Source organism: Mya arenaria, chromosome 1, assembly GCF_026914265.1.
Source record: "Mya arenaria isolate MELC-2E11 chromosome 1, ASM2691426v1".
Classification (NCBI taxonomy): Eukaryota; Metazoa; Mollusca; class Bivalvia; order Myida; family Myidae; genus Mya; species Mya arenaria.
The window spans coordinates 228,471-250,999 of NC_069122.1; the positions used below are offsets into that span (position 1 = coordinate 228,471).

Genomic DNA, 22,529 nt, shown 5'->3' on the forward strand with positions numbered 1-22,529 from the left:
ATAAAATAAATAATAATGGAGAAAGTGGTTCACCTTGTTTTACACCAAGAGAAACATAAAAACAATCAGATATTTCCATATTTCTACTGTTGCGTACACACGATTTGACATTCATATATATTGATTTGATCATTCTTAACATTTTGAACTCACACCAGATTATAATAGTTTTATCCATAAAGCCTCGTGATTGACTGTATCAAACGCCTTTTCATAATCAATGAAGGCACAATACAATTTTGATTTATTCATTAAAACCTTCTGAATAATACTATGCAATATAAATATACAATCTGAAGTGCTGTGGTTATCTCAAAATCCGAATTGTGTGTCATTAAAAATATTTCCAATTTCACACCAATCATTTATTCTATTACGTAGAGTAAGAGAAAATATCTTAGATATTATATTGACAAGAGTGATACCACGATAGTTGGAGGGATCGGTTCTATCTCCTTTCTTAAAGATTGGAACGAGTATGCCCTTTGTCCAAGCACAGGGTATTCACCCGTATCATAAATATGGTTAAATAATTGAACTAAATATGGTGCAATACAATTTTTGCTATCAATAAGATATCAGCACTTTTATGTCTGTTAAACATAGATATAGTTTTGCATATTTCCTCAACGGAAAACGGACACCCTAACATTTCAATATTCACTTCTTCATTTGAATAATCATCATCCTCATCACTAAAAGTGCTAGGATGAGGGGAATTAGATACATTCGTAAAATGATCAAAAAATTCATTGATTTCTACCTCAATAGGATTAGCACTTTTTGCCTTTTTATATTTCTTAATATGTTTCCAGAATTTACGTGGATTCTGTTTACTTAACAAAGATCACGTCTGTTTTTCATTGTTATAAAAATCATACTTTGCAGATCGTTTAGTTTTACAATACAATCTGCGAGCATTTACAAATATAATCTTATTTTCAGCAGCCGGGTTTGAATTAAATAAACGTTTACATCTGTAGAACTTATCTTTATGTCGTTTACAATTACCATTGAACCAGCCCGACTTTTTAACTTTTTTAGGTTTAGATGAATTATTATAGAATTTTCGACCATGAAGACGGGACGAAATATCAAATATAATATCTGACATATTATCTATACACGTCGTAACATTTATAGTATTTGAAAGTAAATCATTTACTAATTTATCAAAGTGAATTTTGCTATTGTCTAAAGCATCATTATTATACCAAAATATTATTTTTCGTCTTGTTTTTGAGTTTGGATAACAAACGCTTAAGTTCTCAAATAGTCAAAAATTAATAAAACGCTGTTTATTTTTAATGAATAATTTCCATAATGAATGATATTTTATTTCGTGTATTTAACTGTCATTATAGGATATTTTAATTAATATATACTAATTTCGCAGTGTCTCGATTTCTGGAAACGAGGGTATCAAGTTTTCTCTACTTGGTCGAAACCGCGGATTCAAATATGTTTACGAGCAATTAAAACACAAACACTGACTTGAATGAAGCATTTATCAATGTTTATGGATGTCTTCGATATCAATTTCCCTAAAATTTCTCATTTCGTGGGTTAATAAAATCCTGGAAAACAAGAGAATTTACAAAAAATTACAATTTGTATGGATCGTCGGTCACCCGAGAGTTTATTTTAAATAAATTAGTATCGATTGTTTATGAAAGTGGGCTTATAACAACAAACTTTTCCCCAAATATTTTTTTTGGCAAATTTATATGCAAGAATATGATTTTTTTTTAAGATGACTGTTAATATTTACGGATGGAATATTTTGTACAGGATATCGCTACAAATCTTTCATTTATTAACCTAAAATGTACAATAATTGCCACAGAAATGCAGTATTTGACGCCTGGTTTGAAATAAAGTACAATAATAGAACTATGTTCGTTTCTAATAAAAAAAAAATGTTGGTAAACGCCACATAACCCTTAGTTAGTGACGTGAGGGGTTCACTTACCGTTTATTAGGAAAATCCTGTTTTCCAAACGTTTTCTTGAATTTTGCAGTGTATGCGGTACGATACAACACAACATAGTTTGTTAACGTTACCAACTGTTTACCTTAACTGAACATAAAATGGACTATTTGTTTTGCCAACTTGATCAAACAAGTAACCCAAAAACTATGCAAAGTGTTGTTAAAATGAGATTACATTTATACTGTTCAAGATATGTTTGCGAAAATTGAGTGCGATGCCCGGTAGTTAGACGCTTTCTGTCTGTTGTAAGCTTATGTCATTTTGAGCAACTTGTCAGGTCTGCAAGTTGTACTCTTTTATTGAATTTTCACACCGATTGCCGGCGATATTACATAAAAGCCTATAAAACTGACCATAATGCATACTTGTAGCAGACCTTAGTTCTGTTCTTTCTGAACAACATCTGAAAATAATCATAGCGGACTTTTCATTCCAAAACTGAAATATAAACTACAGGAACAAATCAGATAAGTCCTAAGCCAAAGGGATCTCTTTTTTGAAGATGTTTTCAGAATTTGTTATTGGTATTCAATTCTTAGTCAGTTCTACAGGAACAAGCCCAATAAGTATCCCTCTTTTGAAGTTAGTGTTTCAGAATTGTATTGCTTTTCAATTCTTAGCCAGTTCGTTTTGCAAGAGAAATTAACGCCAATCGAAATGTGTGATAATAATTCAAGGAATACCGAAGCAAATCAGTGCTCCGAAGTTTCTTCAAGACTCTCTGTCCATTTTGTAAAGTAAACATGCCGTCATATCTGTTTAAGATATTAAACTGTTTGTATTTGCGATATCGTTGTATAATTACAGAGTAATCGGTTGTTACATCTTTAAAGATAGTTGATGACGAAATCTTTTAAGCGTTAACAAACATTTTCACTTTTTTACATCCGCCGCGAAAATGTAATGCCTAAGCGTTTGCTTCGGGTGCAGATGGTTATCTGATCTATCCCGCTTCGCCCTTCCGAACGACGTCAATATTTTGAACCCTCCCCTGACTAGCGCTCGGCATTAAAATGTATTTTCTGAGACTCAGTACTCGTCGACTAAATCTCGGAATGTTTTATTCCGTGCATTGTTGCTATACACGGCCATGTTCAAGAACAAAGACGTCTCTTCGTAAAGAGCGAAGGTATCATATCAACATCGCAATGTATCTAACGTAATTGCTTTACAGAGACGTTCAGCCTTCAGGAAATAGAGGGACAAAGCAAGGAATCATATTACCATTTCACTTAAATAAACATGATTATAGAATTATGGATGTTGTGTTTTTAGAATTGATCATTTAAAATAGAAAAAGTATTATTTTGGGCCAAAACAAGTTCACTTATTTGTCAGATAAGACTCACGTTCAACTCTAAAGATGACTGAGTTTAGGTATTGTTTTGTGGAAATTTAACTCGAAAACAGTCAAACAAAATCATAATCGGTAAATGGCATCGAATACTAAAATATGTAATGGTCCTGTTGCGGCTAAATATAACAGAGGGGCTGTTAGCTTTGTTGCCTTCAAATGTCAAGGGAATAATTGGCTTAAATAAATGTTCCATCAAATTATAGCTCTAGCTTTAATGACGGGATGCATTACGAGAACAATTCTTTTACTGCTTTGAGATATCCTGACGCATGTGTGGGTTGTTTGTGTACCAAGTAATGAACTCGACTGGAAAAAAATATGATTTTGTTTTTTATTGTTGTCTCTGTTGTAAACACTATTTAATATACTTGAATTAAGGTGCCAATATCCATAAAAGCCAATGCAATTTTAAATGTTTTTTTTTAACCTATACAAAATACTTAAAATACTTTAATTCGGTTATAACTTTTTGATTTCGGTTGATTATACAATTTTCGCGCCTACAACAAAGACAACATTTGAATGAAATACTTGTGTGGCTACGTCAAACAGTCGATACAAGGCGTTTTGGAGAAAAACTTCTCATAGGAAAACAGAAGATTTTTAGGTTCCTAAACCAGGTTAGAGATTCTGACTTCTCCTTTGTCTCAATGTTAATTAATAACATACTTTGTATTGTAACGTCACGGACAATTTGCAACATGAAGCATGCTGTATAGGTTAATATTTTTGGTACATATCAGAAAGGTAGTAAGAGAACATTTACGACCAATCCATGTGTTACCATTCTGATAATTTAGTTAATGTTTAGACGGAAACAAATACAATGTAACAATAGAGGCTGCTGAAATAATACAACCTAGCAGACGTACGGCGGCATAACGCAACTTTGATGCAGAATGATAGAACCAAGACACACTATATTCAGTCTCATATGTTCCCTAACAGAGCGCTTTATTGTATCCATAAACAGCTGGGACTATTGACAATCACTGCCGAACTAAATCCCGGTATGTTCAATAATTGTACCTTATCGTACCGAGTTGGTAAATAATCGGCATGCCATTGGCTAGATTTACCAATTTGCCATATACTGGTATTGTCCGGCATTTCTACGGAGTTTGCATTAATTAAATACAGGGTTGTATGGACGATTATCGCACTACTTCACTTGCTATTGAGGAGAATTTAATAAAAGGCCGACCGTTTTTCACTTGTTTTCGATTAAGGCAAACTTTAAAATAGTCGGCAATATACCGTCCCAATAATGCAAAAACTGAATAATTGCAGATAGAAATAGAAGATATTGAGTTATTACACTAAGTTGACGGTACAGATCATTTATTGTTCAACAAATCACAGAGAATCAACAGAAAGCGTTATTTTGGATAGCTAACTTTGGTGTATATATTTGCATATATCTAATGCTAGGCAGACAGCTTTATTGTTATATTTTGTAATTCGGCGTACAATTTCTCTTATTTCTGGAATTGCTTTAATTCAAAGAATATACAAAAACATAGTGTTGAGGAGATATTATTTCCCAATGGTTATGAATTAAGAGACATCATGTTTGTATCGATGTTTTGTGCAGTTTGAGAAGAAGTTCAGAATAAAAGTCAAAGATTTTTTATGAACAAAAGACGATTCCATAATAAGATTATATACATCGCAAGACCGGCTGTTTATGTACATGAGTTTATACTTGCAAGTATATGCAGGATATGGATGTGATAAAAGTCATTATTAGTTACTTTTCAATCTTGTCCTGTAAGAGCATTGGTCTCAAAAATTAGTTCCTGGTTGGGTCTGTATATGTGTTTGATTTGTGGCCATCAAGCCACACACACACACACACACACACACACACACACACACACACACACACACACACACACACACACTACACAGTGAAACTAACACAGGGGCCAATTATTCTGAAACGTTTTAGCAAGGTTTATCTTATATCATTTAGACAAAATACTACTTAACGATTATATTGCAACATTAAACACAGTTTATAGTGATTATCATGTGATATATTTTGTCTTTATAAGTCTTAAAAAAGAAATGATTACTCACAATATAGCAAAACAAATATAGTGAGCTCAATTGTGTTACAAGTGACTGAAACTTGATCAAGAATTTGAGGCCAGATGTCAATTCAATTTTACCATAGCAATAAAGGTCTTAAAGAAAAATAATTCGGCTGTTTACGAGCAACCTATTCCTGTTATGCAAAACTCCGAATCCCATTGGACAGTTCCTGTTTGGGGAAAAGAGAACGGTTGTCAGAATTTGTTATTGATTTGATCCTCTCCATCGGTTCCATTTGCAAAACTAATTAACGACTGTAGCCTGTGTGTGTTTCCATAATTAACCTCTAGTAAAAACTGTCTGTTCTCTAGACATGTAACAAGAAGTAGTTTTCTTATGAACAGTACGTAAAGAGTAAAGACTATAATTCCTGTTTACGATATTAACGTATTTGGAGGTAATGTGTTTTCTAACATCATTAAACACCAACGCTCTTACCAGCTCTGTCTTTTCTCTTCAATGTCGATTTCCTGTTTCTTGTTAACGATATGAAACGAGATTTATCACATTCTTCGATAAATGTTTAAAGATGGATGTTTTCTGTCAATTTTCCTTTTACATTTACGTTGAGTAAGTAACGTATTAGATAAAGCAGAAATGCAAATATCTATACGAATAATGTAAGATCTTATCTATCATACATGAGCTATATAACATGAAGCAATGGTTGAATATAAGAATCGAGATATGTATAGCTTTAACGTAATAGAGGACTCAAATCACCATTCATCAAAAAGACAATATTGATTTGAAGGAACCTTTGTCCTGGTTAAAATATCGAACTATTTCTTGTTTTTAGAAAGCTACGACTACCCGATATACAACACAGATTCATGTGACGAAACAGGACGGAAGGCAGTCACGTGCGAAGAAGGCCTCGTTCTGCAAATCATTGACGTCCGATGTATGCCACATAACTTCACTTGTCCAGAGTTCGGGATCATATCCAGACTTTGTGATGGCGTACGATCATGTTCCTTTCTGGATCTTCGACGACAGTTGTACACGTACTGTAGAAAGTATCCTGAAAAAAGAGTCTACACTTCTTTCAAATGTATTCCCAGTAAGTAAAGCAATTGGTTTGTTTTTTTTCCATAACAGTTGAACGATTTAAACAATAACGTCCGCTGCAATAACTAAAACTAAAGAGACAAGTAAAATGGCCAGATAAAACTAGAATTTTCGACACACAACGTACATGTATACCTATCGGTCCATGTACAAGTTGTAGTATAGTTTGGCAAGTGCAGGCTCACTTATACTCGCACACATGAACTTCTTTTGTGATTATAAAGTCTCAAAATGTGTTTTGTATGTGTAGGCTCAATTTAAGTCGCATATATTAATATCTGTCGTGATCATGTAAATGCATTTTTGATCTTTTTCAATGTACACATGCCTATATGATAAACAAACATCCATACGTACCCGTTGTGTTTTGTATCATGCTGGAGTCAGCTACAACTGCATGCAATGCTCGATATCATACAGAGCCATTCATCATTTGCTTATACTCTTTACTTATTATGGTATGAATAAAAAGGGATTCGCGGCTGTAATTTATCTGGCCTTGGGGCACCATACAAACAATGGATCTTCTTGCGATGTTATAGTTAGATAACACGAACTAAAATCTTAATAATTCAAAATGGGTGGAGTGAGCGTAGCAAACAAACTCATCTTGATTATTTACAGTTTTTTTCAGGTCATGTAAGTGACTTACACATCGAAACAAGACAAATCGTTATATCGTTAAATCATGCTGAGTTGGAAAGGGAAATCTCCCTGTACTATCCATAATGTTTACATATCTACAATGCAAGATCGGTGTAAACAAAATACATTGCATAGAGTTTGTCCATTCAATTTCGAAAACTAAAGAACCAATGCCTAGATGAGTCGATACAATAATACAATAAAAAGGGACAGGGACAAGCCCATTAGTCGATCATTTAAACAAAACCTGTTAATTAAAAACATTTTGGATGAATCTTGGTTTTTCCAGGCACTCTGTTACAGCGGATGCGAGACCCCCATAGTTCCGATACCAAATAATTCATCGTATCATATTCCTTAAAGCAAATAAGTGCTCGAATTCACGCCAAATGCGATAGCATAAGCTCCAAGGTGAATAGATAAAAACTGCCGTCGATTAAACTTGTTTAAGATATACCCTTAAACATTGTAATCCATGTAATGAAGTTCGAGCAGGACAGAGAGCATTGAAATGGCGTATTCTATTAGTGAATGGTGCTAGAAGCTGTCTATTAAACTCGCTCGATGAAGAAGTTTGTATATAAATATTTTAACTTAGTTTTATAAAGATTGGATAAGATATGAAGAAATACGAGAGCGAACAGAGTGGATTTGGTCAAATGTTTGACAATTCAAGGGCCATAACTCCCGAGTTATGTGTGTAATATAACTGGTGATCTACCTCAGTGGAAAAATAATGAAAACCAATATTTTAACTACTCTTGGTAAAGAAAGGTAGAGAGCAGATATTAAAACGTATCAAAGAGAACAAGGAAAACTCGGATGACGATGCGACGGACAATATGGTACCCGACGCAGGCAACAAAATAATCTTTACATGATTTACGTGTTCTTTTTAGCAAATAAACAGTCTGCATGTCGGGCTAACCTTTGCTCGGAGGAAGCGGTCGATATCCGGTGCCGGAGAGGTAGTATATTTCACCTGTTGGATCTCCGGTGCCGTACGGACAGGCAGGGCTGCCCGGAAGACGTATTTCGAACCGTTCATCGTGTATGTGAGACTCAACGTGGCTGCCTCGTGTCTGTTGTCATCAATACGCTACCACGTGACACGTGTAACCAGCATCATAACATATTTATGGAGTATATCTGTGTGGATGGTGAGAAGCGCATACCAGTATATTTTACCTACAAAAATGTACATAATGATAAACATGTCCTCTATTCAATTCACACATTAAATGTCATGCACTTATAAATAGTATACCATTTCTTTTCGTAATCTATAGTTCCCTGTAAAAAATCTTAATGAGTATGACCTGAAATTAACGCTTATTTGTCCAAAACTGCGAAATAAATCAGAACAATATTGACTATTCTTTTTGATACATTATATGCGTATATTTAATAAACTTCACACACTGATTCATACTAACACTGTTTATGTTTGTTTTGCCTTACATGATATATAACAAATTGTTATCTCACTTCAGATTCCGCTTTATCGTCCAAGTGTGTGGGTGAGTTTATTGTTCAGGTTCCCCGGTTCGGTATCCTCTCGAACCCAGGCTACCCCGAGAACCTCGCTGGGCTGTCCGAGACTTGTTACTGGGCCATATACCCAGATACGGACCTGGGCGAGGAGATAGACCTCACCATACACGAGGCCTACAGTCTCGAAGGGACGCATGTCTGTGATACTCAATATCTGCAGGTAACGGTATTTTGATTTGTCATACATAGCAAGTTATAAAGTCATTATCGAACTTCTTATGAATCCTTTGGAGTGGTAGTCCCTCTCCAATATCCCCTATTTGTTTTTCAATGGATAAAAAGGGTGACAGTAGTGTACAATCTTTTTTATGGTATGTGCAATGCACAAACTCCTTTTATATAAAGTGTATTAATTGAATTATTTGACTGGCCCGCATTTCTCGAAAGTTTTTAGCAAGCCTTACGCGCTGTTGGACCTTATTCCATTTAGCCACATATTACTTACGATATTTTTATTTTACTGCAAAGGGAAGAGTTTATCGTGATTGCCATAAATAATAATTTCAAAACAATATTAAGATTGTAAAAATAATCCCAAAAGAACTTGGAATAATCATGTTATAATAGATTTAGGATTGCTTGAGGAATTGGTGACTAGATATAATTGAACAATTCACTGGGTTAGTTTTGAATACATCAAATGTCACAGTTTAGGTGCAAAAATTCAATTGTCGTACAATAATTAAAATGTATGTGCCTGTCAGTGAATAACGATGGTAGTATTAAAACGTTTAGGTGTAAGGAAACAATTTTAAAATGACGTATCTGTATTTTATATCTTAAAAGCGACTACTTGTATCAACCTTAAAAAATAGAAACTAGTTGTACAAGCCTGATAACAGAACATAACATAATAATTTCTTGAACGGACCTTGCAAAATATAGTGACACAAACGAAACATATCTTGCAGACATACGTCTTTTAAACTGAGATTTGTGCCTTTAAGGTACTGATCCGTCTCAATTACGTAACATTTCATTCGACCCTAAGTGGTTCGAATAATCACATGTATTTATCGTTTACATCTTCTCCAAATGTCCAAAATCTATAACTCTCGCAGCTACTGTAATCTTCCAGACCTCCCAAGGCTATTACCGAGCAAAAAGAGTTTTCAGAACACATTCATTTTCTCTGACCAGTTCATATTTGTACTACAAAATACCCTGGATACTAGATTAACAAAACCAAATTAGTATTGTCGATCGCAATAAACATGTTCCTACATCAAAGATAAAGACGAACAGTGGCCGTACCTATTGTTTTTTCTCCTAAAATTGCTTCTCGAAAACCAGATAGAAATAGCAATTTATATTCATTAATATTCTGGTCACTAAAAGCAAAATCCCTTGTAAATCGTTGATCAAGTGGATTATGCAAATAGTCATCAATATATTACGGAATTGACTACATATGTCATAACGAGTTAGGCAATGAGCCTCAGCTTATCGTGTTTGGTATCGAAGACAGACGGAATATTCAAATTGACGTAATTAGTTTTGGCAGATTTTCCGTAAGGCCTACATGGCACTAGTTTTCTGAATGTTAGCCTTTAAATTTTGCATATTTCACTGTATAGGTACATTGAAATGTCTTGTATCAATTGATTTTGTAACAATCGTTATAATTATCATATTATTATAATTTAGAAGTGAAGTATGCAACAATTCGTATAAATAGAACTTAGAACTAGGAACACTCAATAGCCAAAATGGATCCTACCGTTAATATTACAAACAAACTCCTTTTCTAACAGTTGTAATCAGATCTGAAGAAACCCTGCTTTGTCAGTATTTAATTCAATTTCAATAACGCCGTAGTTGACTTTGACATTAGCCTATCAACTATATAGGATATTGAAAATGTAATTATAGAGACAACTTTTTGTTTATAAATGTGTTTAAATTAACGACGCTTGGTTCTTAACGTTTAAACATGAAGAAGTCGATGATTTGCTCAATTTCTTAATAAAACCTGTACAACTGAAACAGGTTTTACATATCCATAACAATTTAAGAGCAGTAAAGAATATGCAAATGACATTTACGACATTTACAAAGATGTCCTGAATAATAGATCCATTGATATCGACTTGTTATACATCTAATAACTGTGTCTTCAGTTGGCTACATTTGTTAATTGATGTCCCAGAATGAGAAAATCCTGAGAGTACTTATACCGTTTTACACAGTCACCAGCCTGAAGTGACTTCCTGTTTCAATGGTTAACCCAACTTTTTTAAATATAGATTGTTAAATAACCTCAAAATAAATTGCCATATACTCGTAGTTAATCCATTTTAACAGATGATACTAAATTACAACTAGACATGTTTCATCAAGGGAAGATATATTTGAAAAAATGACCGAATTCTTCAAGAAATATTGATTGCCCAATGTAAGTTGATACGAAGATTTGATATTATTTTCATAACATAATAGCGCTGTTGATCACAATTTCGTAATAGTATGCATTAAAGGCCTAGTTTAAGAAATGTTTGGCATGATAATCCCCTGCTGTGCTTGTCCTGCTAATTGCACTGGAGTCACAGTAGGGGCCAATTTCCTGTGTATTCGTATATTGGCTCAGGGTCATTTAGGGTCCATTTTTATAATAAAACAATGAAAACTGCACACCAGGATACTCAGATTGGAGATGTGATAAGCCAATAAGGCAATAAGACTAAGATCAATAAACAGAGGTTGTGTACAAATACACGGTTCGGGGAGGGGGGGAGTCACTTATAGAAGGCTTAAACTAGGCCTTTAAGAAGTTAAATAATGGTTAAACGTAATGAAATAAGTTCAACTATGTTACTTAGCTGTCAAAGGTTTTGCTCTAACGTTTTTGAACAATTTCTTTTGTTCTCGTTAATGTGTCAGAAAAGGCTGTTCTCCTTCAAAATATGTATTCATTTGTTGCATCGAGCTGCTGTTTATTAAAATGAATGCCAATAAGAATATAACATAATATTGAAAAATTGTCTTTGCGGACGGTGCTAGCAACATTTAAGATGGATCAAAAACGTCTTTCGACACTATTATCAACACTTAATAATGACAATTATAATAATATAACAGGATTAACTCTAAACAAATTAAAGTGTTGAAATTTAAGGCTAAGATTTCTGGAAGATTAGAGAATAGGAATCTACGACACCAATTTCAAACGGAACATCAAACAAGCGCAGTTACTAGGGATTATATCAATTATTAATGCAAAAGTCATTTATAAATTTGAAGCGCTTTAACACAAGTGGAAAAATGAAATATTTCGCTTTTATGAAAATACCAGGTATGAAAACGTTTGCATTATTGTTCCCATAAAAAGTATCAGATTCACCTCCAAATACATTTTTACATGATACTGAACAAAAAAGTTTAGATATTTATGGTTCAATGGACCTGATAAAGTTTGAGGAGGTCGTTTTATGCAGAGCGATTAAAATGGAGATTTAAAATTGTTAGGCATATTAAAATTCGATTGTGCAATAAAATCTTATTTTTATTAAACAACTTGTTTTTTTTCAAAACATTTAAAATGGGTAAACAAAAACATGAAACTTTTGATAGATAAATTTCAAAAAGTCGCCTTCTTTAAAATATAATCTTGACAAAAATATATCTGTTTATAATAAGTTTAGCTTGTCATAAAATTGTAATTCTTTAATTACTGATATTATTAAAACATGGGCAAGTACTTGTAGAGCAGAAAATACATTTTTATAGCAAAAGTATGTGATGTCTGATCTGTTATGTACGTGATCTCTGTATTGTTTAGTAAGCGATATATGTGTGTGCTGTTTTGTAAGCGGTATACGTGCTGTTTTGTATGTATTTCTGTGTTGGTTTGTATGTGGTCTCTGTGTTTGTTTCTATGTGATTTCCGTGTTGGTTTACAATTGATGTCTGTGTTGCTTTATATGTGGTATCAATGCCGGTGTATATGTGGTATGTCTGTCTTGTTTTGTATGTGATATTTGTAGTGTTCGGTGTGTAGAATGTCCGTATGGCTTGTACGTGATGTCTGTTTTGTTTTCGCTCTTTCTGTGTCTCTCGATAAGTGTCTGGAAGACTTTCACTTATTGCCGTTAAACAATATCATCGTTTGTTCGATGGACTTGTCCCTTTTGTATCCATTCGTTTGTGAAGGAGCCAACATGGCCAGTTGTATTAGTAGGATTAACACAGGCCTTACTGTAAACTGTTTTTGATTTTATACAGGTCCAGTTTACTCTATGTAACAGCGATTCACTAACTGTCCAACGATTCTGCGAAGAGAGTGCTCTGAACGTGCGAATTCACTCATGCGGAACAGTCTATGTTACACACTACCCCTTCCCCAAGGGAAATGATCGCGGCAACCGGTTCCTCATATCTTATCAAGGTTGGAATAATTTATGTAACAACAATACAAGTCGTATTTGTTGCACAGTTTATTGAGGTCTCATTATTAAGGTTATTTATATATTGCATGATATGAAAGCATACACACATTAGACATGAAAGACATTTTTCTGTGTTAACATATTTTCAAAAAATTGCATGGAATATTTTAGCTGCCAATGATACAGTTATACAGAGATAAGGTTTTTACATTTTTTGAATATAATCATTTCACGAATTCGAGGACATAATATGGATACCTATTTTTGTCTTCGTTTACTAGTCTTTGAATGTATTGGACTTTAAAAAATAATGGAGTATTCTTAAAGCAAAAGAAGGATGTAAATTGGAGGTGTTTCTGAAAAATGACTAGAATTGTAAAGACACTCACGAGCTAAATCATTTATACTACAAGCACATAATAGGCAAAGTGCCGTTTAAAGTGCATTTTAGGTCGTTTAACATTGGCTGATTGCCAGACGGACTTGTTCCGAAATACATTTAATTGTCTGCTTTGCATTTTAAATGCCATTTCAAATTAAGTAATCTGGAAATTACTTGATTTGTCATGGGGGTTTTTAACGCAAAACGTCAAATAGCTCGATAAGTTAATGTCTCTAATGCAAAATGCCAAGATGATATACTTTCACAAAAAAATTGTACATTGGTTTGTATCATAAGTTGCAGTTACTTTCGGTGTGCAGATTTTTTTCTGTTAATTATCTCTGAACAAGTGGAACATTGTGTGAACAACCATTGTTCAAGAAATAATATTAACTGTAAACCCTGTCCTGCGTTTACATGTTAAGAACCTTTAACTTGAATCACAGACAGATAGATCACGATACATTTTAAGGACAATAACAACTGAAGCTTAATATCAAGTTGTTAAGCTTAAACTCGAAACATATCAGAGTTCATATTCTCTAACAACTAGAGACTGAGTTTGCGACTCAGCCTCAGAATCAGAATCCTTCATTGTTTAAAAACATGTTTTGACACAGTAGGGACGTCTTGTTGTGAAATAGTTTGTTTGTGGCAGATACAGCAGTAGCATTAATGCTCTTAGAAAAGCAATTTACTACGATATTAAATTTTGCATTTTTGAGCATAAATTTAAAGCATTTTCACATTCAATTGTTATTAAACAGCTAAACATATTCTGGTATTTTCATTCGATTTTAGCAATCAAATAGTGTTTATACTCTTGGGAACAAAATGTCCTGCAAGACATTTCATGGGATATTCATGAAGTTCAGAGTGTCTGCACTATGTCCAAAAAGCGATCAGGTAATATATGTTTACGAAGAAGACAAATATGTCTGAAATAGATTATTTATAGCAATAGGAATCATTTTAGAATTACTGCAAAATTACGGACTGTTTCAATGCTTATTTATTAATACTGACTAGCGGCACGATCTAATATATACTGTTTGAAATGAATCTTTCCAAAGATAACAATAACAATTTACTGTTTTGTATATTTTCGTCTTTCAAAAAAGCTTTCTGGAAAGTTATAATTCCTAAAAAGCTTACCTGTTTAATATGTCGATGACGGAGAATAAAATAGCAAAATAGGACAAGTATTTCACATTTAAACAAAAAATGTTTCCTACGTGTTTACATTTTGGATTTGGGTTCTTGAGCTCGTTTCATTTCAGCAGTTCAATAATACAGCTGAATTGCGACAAACATTTAAAGAAATTATATGGTGTTAAGGCTAATGTGTTGTTTTCCCTTTAATAGTTTTTCAGAATATTCGAATATAATAAAGCGATCATGATTTCATTTAAAAAAAGGTAACATATAGGGGGTAATATTGGGTTCATTGTATGTGTAGTTTAACATTTAACCTTATGGTTCTCTGAGCAGACATAATTAGAGAATATAACATCAGGTCGCCTTTTCCTTAACATCCGTTTCCCATCATGAACCAAATCCTGTTTGTCGAAATATAATTCAGACCCTCTGCCAAATGTCCAAATGGCCAGTTTCTTATCATTACTTAACCGAATTCAGTTCAAAATTGACAATATCCGTTGTAATTTTACCGATAACTATTTACTATTTACCGAGATTGGATAAGAAACAGTTGTGAAATTGTTCATAATAATCATGACGAAATTACCATAAAAGGAAACGATATGATATAGACAAATTAGGATACTGTAGCCTTACGACATGTTCCAGCGATGTTATAAAACAAAATAATAGACCCAGTTCTAAACAAATATATCGATTTCGTCGGTCGCTCCTTGTGAGAAGCGAAGATTTGTGGCTGTAAAAATGTAATTATCGGGATTAGACCTCGATCGCACATGAGCTTTGTCTACTTTATCTTACCAAAATGGACTTATCTCCCACATAAAAAGGGTAAAAAAGGGATAATACTTCGTATGGTCTTATTGGATTACTTCAAAAGTTCATTAAGATGGCAGTGATGACTGCACATTTACGAGAAGTTACCGAAGCTCCTCGTTGAGTTTGTTTCTGTCATTAATTAAGAGCAATTAAGTTTTACGGCTACTTCAGAGCTGAATGAGGGTGAAATATCTAGGCAAAACATAGTTTAATTCCGACTTAGTATCTGCTGGATAGGGAAGCTTGACTTCCTCACTGGGATATAGTACTGCATTAGAAATAAAGAAATAATGATTTACTCGAAACGAATGAAGGCAGACATTCATATACCCAAGCAAAGTGTAATGGCTTCGTTCAAGTCGTTGAACTTAGAATGTACACGAATACGTCTGTCCGATCAAACGAACTTTATAAGTACGGATATGATTTTTATATCACTAGTATGCGGGTTAAAGGAAACTTTTTGTATTAGAAAAATTAATAAGCAACTTCGTCCTTCGCAATTTAGTTATCTACATTTTTAATGGTGTTTTATCTTTTTGTTTTGTTTTTATTGTTCTTATTGACATTATCATCATCTAAAAATAATTTGAATTACATTTTGAAAAAACTTATAATTAATTAGACGCTGGTTTTTCAGTTTGTTGCCTGCGACCTTTCGCGGTTAAGTCGTCCAGTGTACATGAAAAACGGAAAACGATGAGTAACAAGTGTTTAAGTGTTTTAAGTTATAGTGTATAATTTGATAAATTGCAGTGTCGTCGCGTGCTTCTCGACTTCCGGCTTACGACAGTTTTTGTACGCAATGTGAACGACCAGACGCTGTACTGATGGCTGCAAGATATACAAAACCATATCAGGTTTAACTCGATTGGAATATTCCATACGTACATGGATAATGTAACTAATACCTGCATAGTTAATATATTTATTTACGAAAACAGTATTAGGAAAAAAATAACATATTGGATACTTTCTTTTTCCTAATAGCGCTCGAGTTAGCAACGTGCAATTTTTGAAAAGTTAATTGCATACAATGTAAATCTGTAAAGTTTGCCTTAGTAATGTTTATTTAAAAGCTTTAAACAGTATCTTATTCCTTAGGATCATCAAACAACGACGGCCACATTAGTTGATTACCTAAAACCAACCAGCAAGTCATCGCTGACTATACCTGATGAACAACCAATCAACGACAGTAGCGTTAGTGGGGGACCAACAAACATTACCCGTAAGACTGTTAATGGACTGATCGGTGTATGCAATATAAACTTTTAACCAAATAGTAGTTAGAGAAAACTAATCAAAACAATTATGTTTTAAAATAAATATTTAGATGATGAAATATTTTTAGAAAGTTTAATTTGTTTACAGATATGATGGAAAATATCTAATAAATCATAGCGTGATAAAATATTCATTATAAGAAGAAGTATTAAGTTGAATAATGCATCCTTACATAAGTGAACTTTCAGTGCTTTGATTTTATTACAATTTTGCAGATTCGTGTCATTTTTTAAACCGCGTTTGGCTTGCTAAAATGTTCCAATGTGTAATGTATTTTTATTCTAAAATTGTACTTAGTTAAATTTGTTGTATTTTTATTTTTAATAATGGTTTGTTTGTTTGTTTCCAGTTCTTTACTTAGCCACTATTACTTGACAATATGTTATTAATATGTTACAGGAGAGGTGAAGGGCGATGAAAAGCATAACCGTGACAGAAACGATCCATGGAAGCAGATAACATTGCTTAGTAAGATCTACATTGTTTGTGCGTAATACAATAAATGATTTCATTTATTTGATCGTATTTTTTAAATGACCAAAATTGGTAAAATGGAACAGAATTTGATCGCTTAGGTACCTACTGGTTGAACCTGAACATGCAATATAGAACTTATCAATCAACTAGCTGTACGGCATTCTACGTTTCATACTAAGCAGTGTCTATTATTGTTAAGAAATGTGTGGAGATTTGTGGGGTATATATCTTGTTAACCGGTTTAAGCCCAAATCCCCTTTACCAATTCACCCACCAAGACGGTGGCCTTTTCATTTATTGGTATTAATATTTAAATCAAATTCATATGTATTTCTTTTCTGATTTTTTTATCAATAGGTTTATCCAGTGAAGATTCAGTTGTATTAACATTAATTTAAATTGCAGGAGTGGTGATCGTGAACATTTTTATCGGCTTGATCATCGTGGCTCTACTCATGGCAATAGGGTATGTGTGTTGGAGGTAAGATAAAGGACCCAGGTAATTGTGAGTGCTTACGTAATAGTGCGGATTTATTTGATGGATTAAAGCGTTCATTTGCTGGAGGAATGTTAAAGGGCTCAGGTAATTGTAGATGTTAAGGTTTCATTTGGTAGATAGGGGATCTGTTCTTTAGTCAAAACAAAATAATGATAAAAAACAGTCAGAGATACTGACGAAGAATCTACTTGAACAAATTAATTCTATCGACTGAATAGGAAGATTTTGAAAAGTGTTCAACATCTTTGAACACGTTTTTTCTAAATGTTCCTTTTATTATTTTTGTTTTATAATTTGAACCATGATATAAACAAGTTGATTGGAGAGGGGGCTAAATCGGTCGTTTTCATATAATGTTTATACTTAAAACAACAACATATTTCTACTGTCTGTTACTAATACTGCCATATAAAGCACACATACATATGCCCTTGGATGATGGTTAGATGTAAGATGATACTTTAATGTCATACATGCACATGTACATGCATTTGATTCGGGCATGAATAATTGTTCCTACTCGATATTATAGAACGATATGCTGTGTACATGTCATTAATAGTTTTTTATAATACAATATGAATTAAGATATAATTGAATAGTAGTTTGTATAAATACTTTAAGACAGGGTCAGTAGAATGAATACGTTTCAAGTCAGAAAATTCAATCAAGGACAGTTGCGTTTAAAAGTTGGTATCAAACGATGTAAAATTGCTCAAATTTTACAGGGACTTGTAACGATTATAGGGTACTTTTGCGTATTTTTATATGTTAAATACGTCCAATAAATAATTAAGAAGGTATTCTTAATATCTATGTTCGATGCCTGCGCGGGTTTTCTATTCTGTGAAGATATTTTGATGATGTTCGAAAACCTCCAAAGAAACTGTGCACTAAACCATAAAATGAACCTTAAGATAAGAAGTTTCCTAAATTAGAAATAGCATGTGGTCGAAGCTTAAAATAAACCGTATTCAGTTAGCATAAACAAATTATCAAATATCTTAAATCGTTTACTTGACACGACTATATTTGAGCATTTGACAGATGGTCCAGCTGGGAAATGACTCATTTGTCTGTCAAACCCAGACGTTTGCACAGCAATATATCACCTAAGCATCTCTATTTAACATATGTGGCCAATTGCTACTTACAATTGTAATGAAGTATGAAACGAACCGAAGACAAATAAATTTTAAATGGAACTTAAAGCAAAATTAAGTGGATGTGTTAAAATTAATTTCCATTGACAAAAATGTTCCTGCTTGATATAATTAAACGACAAGTATTGACAGAGAAAGTCGTTATTTGTGTTTGCCGTCAGTTCACAGAAAAGACGCGTTTGTATTTTTTTGTCGTGCATTCCTTAAGTATTCAGTATTAAGTATAATTATGTTAGGAATTATTTAATAAACAACAGTTTGTGACCCTTTGCATTTTGAAATTGTAATCGTTTGCAACTATAATATAAACACAATCTTTATTTTAATGCTTAAAATTTTAACGGAAATATTGCAGGTTTTGAACACCCTTAAAACAAAGGTGACTTGTGTATCGCTAAAATTACTTTTGTATCTTTTTAGGTACGTAACATACGGTAGACGGAAATCTCAGGCGAGTAAGAGTGAAACGGTGACTACATTAGACGAAACGAGGAGCACTGAAATGCGCCTTCTCACAGAAGAAGAGCGTAATAAGCAACAGGATCCACTCATACACAATGATGGTGATGGTAGTGAATCAAAAACAATCAAAGTGGCGACTTCACCATACGAAACCACTATATTTCATTTCAATAGACATAATGCAGAAAGTGAGGATGAAACAGTTATTTATGATAAAAGTACTTGCGTGTCCTCCTTTTTGCCACAACCGCCATTGCGAAGAAACAACGGCAATTTTCAAAATACTGAGTCAGCCTATTCCAGTTTTGAAGAAGACCAGTCGGATAATGGACATTATTCAGATGTCATTGACACTCAGTGTTCTTATAATGGTATAATGGAAACACCTGACATGAACATGATCTCGGAAACTCTTTCTGGCAAAACGTTCGCGCAACATGAAGCGAACCACTCTGCTTATACAACAAAAGAACCCCACACACATGAATATCAAACAAATAAGCCACCTTCAACTAGTCAGTCAACTGGTGCGGAATATGCAGTATTATCAAAGGTGCCGGAACAACGAAAGAGAAACAATTTAAATCAAGTTGATTCACATAAAAGCCAAACCGGCGAACATGACTGTGTTAATGTTACAACTAACACTGCGAATCACTGTGCAGAACGACATATCCAACTAGTGCCTGAAGAGGGAAACCATTTTGCTTTGGCGGAGACGACAATGCAACTGATTCCAGAACACAAGTGTTTATTGCATAACATACCACCTCCTCCCCCGCCACCAGTCACCACGAGGTTGCAAAACCTGGAAAAGGGAATAAACAGCTGGTCAACAGTTCAGGCGGATGTTTAACGAAGTGTTGTTAGTTGTCCCTGACATGTGATACTTGTCTTTGTATTTATTGCAATCATATCTACATTTGATTCACTCAGCATAATCATAGTGTGATTCCAAACAATATTATTTTGTAAAAAAGGAAAGGTTTAGGTACACATTTTATGTCAGAAAACAATAACATAATTGATACGTTTTGCACTCATGTTCTTGTTGAATGTTGAATAAAATAAGCATGTTGTAGAAATACATGTGCACTTGTAAATATACTGAATATCATCTCAAATTGTTTCTATGTGAACTACTATGATTATTATGACGGAAACTACAGCGACAATCCCCTAGCGTAAAGTCCTATACAAGTATAGGTTCACAAATGATTCTTACTCGAGTTCTTTTCGGTCAAATAAGGACTTGCTAAGAATGGCAGATTTGGCATTTGTTGTCCAGCGTCGTCTTTGTTTTCAGTCACATGTGTTATATGTTATTAGAAAACGCAAATATTGTATTTAATTTGATACAGAGTGAAATATGAAGTACATAATATAAAAATATATTTTACCGCTCAATTGAAATTGTTTAAATATTTATCGTTATACTTAGTCATACCAAATTGGTGCCTGTTTGATATGTCCCCAATTCAGCTTCTTTGATATAAAGGGCAATAAACATTCACGGCAAAGTGAAACATAAAAGGATATTCAAAGGCAGATATTTACTAGCTTTGTAAAGATTACTTGTTAAGGTGGAACGCGACTATGAGCGATTTTTTAGTTAATGTCTGAGAATTGGTATACGAATAGAAGAGCATATGCCCAGTTTGGGACTGTTTTTACTTTTTCTATATTCGGAACAGTTTTGAAACTACGAGTCTTCAAAATATACGACTGACGTCAATTTTGAGACGTCTGTCATTTTTTTTTTGCGTTCCAGCTACAATAACGGATATTTTCATAAATTCTTCGTTTACCGCTATGAAATTTTAACCTCAAGTGCGTCATGTGAAAACGTTCACGCACATATACTTTTTTTTCTTTTTCTTGTTTTACGTATTTTATTTTAAATTTGTCTATAACGTCATTTTTCACGGGAAAAATGGCGTTGTGTTTCGCTGAAAAAATGCGCCTTTCTTTAATTTTCTAAAAAACTGCTCGTTTAATTTTTGATTTTTTGAAATACATGTATTCAATGTTTTATTACAAATCGCCTAATCTAACCCCTATACCTGTTTTTTTTTTCAATATGTATTGTATTAACACGTTTAGCATGACGTTAATCGAACTATTGTTTTTGTTAATTAAATGAAAAGATTAGACATTTTAGAGTGTCTGATCAGTTTTATGTTAGGGATATTTGTTATTGTTGTTGTACAAATTATCTAATTCCACACAAGACGGGCGCTGAATTACCAGCTTTATAAATCAACGGATGACTTAAATCTGGCGGCTATTTTAATGAGAGGCTTTCTAAATTACAAGGCAATCTCATTTGCCGAATTATAATATTTTGATAATACGCATCAATTATTGTTCAAGTCATGGGACTATGCTGATAAGTGCTTTATATATATATATATATTCATATACAGTAATAACACAACAACAAACAGTTCTACAACTTTATTAGTGACCAATTTCTTTTGTAAGTATCAGTAGAGATCTGCGGTTATAAGGCTCTAAACTAGTAGAGGGGGTGCAATCGCCCCCCCCCCCTCCTTAAAATCATTCAAGTTTACTTCTGTATGTCACTATCTGAGAAAAATGTAATAATCTACAGACCTATAAAATACGCGATAATAGAAGTCAGTGTTTGGATCTAAGCTTGATGTAGCCAATCGGTTATCGTTGTATTAAAACATATACAATTAATAAATTCAATTAACTAAGGTGTAATCATATTATTGACTAAGTTTGGTAGTGAATATAACTCTTGAACAACTTTCAACGAGGGCCATTTGTTACGCAACGGTTAGGGAAGGGGTGGGGGATGGTCAGTTCTTTACGTTAAAAAATGATCGGTCATTCTTTGAGACGCACGCCCCCCCCCCCACACACACACACACATACTACGATAAAATATATGTTCCAAATGGCTAAAATGATGATCTTAATGTTTTAAGTGCAGTAAAATGTTTAATTTTGTTAATCAACGCATTGTTTGTTTTAATCCATAACGAGTTATTCCGTTTTCCTGACTTTATCACGCAATCAAAGCTTCTTGTGCGTACAAGCAACTTTATGAAACAACTTTCGGCGATGCATTCAATGCCCATGATACAGAAGCCAACATAGCTACCTTATTCCGCACTCAAGGTCTCTCTGCCGTGCGTACAATGGCTG

The 22,529-nt window shown here is 33.6% G+C and overlaps 1 protein-coding gene across 3 annotated transcripts in view; it reads left to right on the forward strand.

Annotated features, from left to right (window-relative positions):
* LOC128237006 (uncharacterized) overlaps positions 1 to 20,715 on the forward strand; it is a 218,747-nt gene extending 198,032 nt beyond the window's left edge. For 2 of the 3 annotated variants that reach the window (XM_052952178.1, XM_052952185.1), the window contains 9 exons: positions 6,247 to 6,510; positions 8,063 to 8,323; positions 8,657 to 8,877; positions 12,939 to 13,101; positions 16,221 to 16,324; positions 16,569 to 16,695; positions 17,151 to 17,219; positions 17,634 to 17,709; positions 19,311 to 20,715. In XM_052952178.1, the coding sequence (XP_052808138.1) occupies positions 6,247 to 6,510; positions 8,063 to 8,323; positions 8,657 to 8,877; positions 12,939 to 13,101; positions 16,221 to 16,324; positions 16,569 to 16,695; positions 17,151 to 17,219; positions 17,634 to 17,709; positions 19,311 to 20,208 (2,183 nt within the window). In that variant the 3' untranslated portion in view covers positions 20,209 to 20,715. The remainder of the gene's footprint in view (positions 1 to 6,246; positions 6,511 to 8,062; positions 8,324 to 8,656; positions 8,878 to 12,938; positions 13,102 to 16,220; positions 16,325 to 16,568; positions 16,696 to 17,150; positions 17,220 to 17,633; positions 17,710 to 19,310) is intronic. The other variant, XM_052952193.1, reaches the window with a different exon arrangement.
* Positions 20,716 to 22,529: the final 1,814 nt, after the last annotated feature.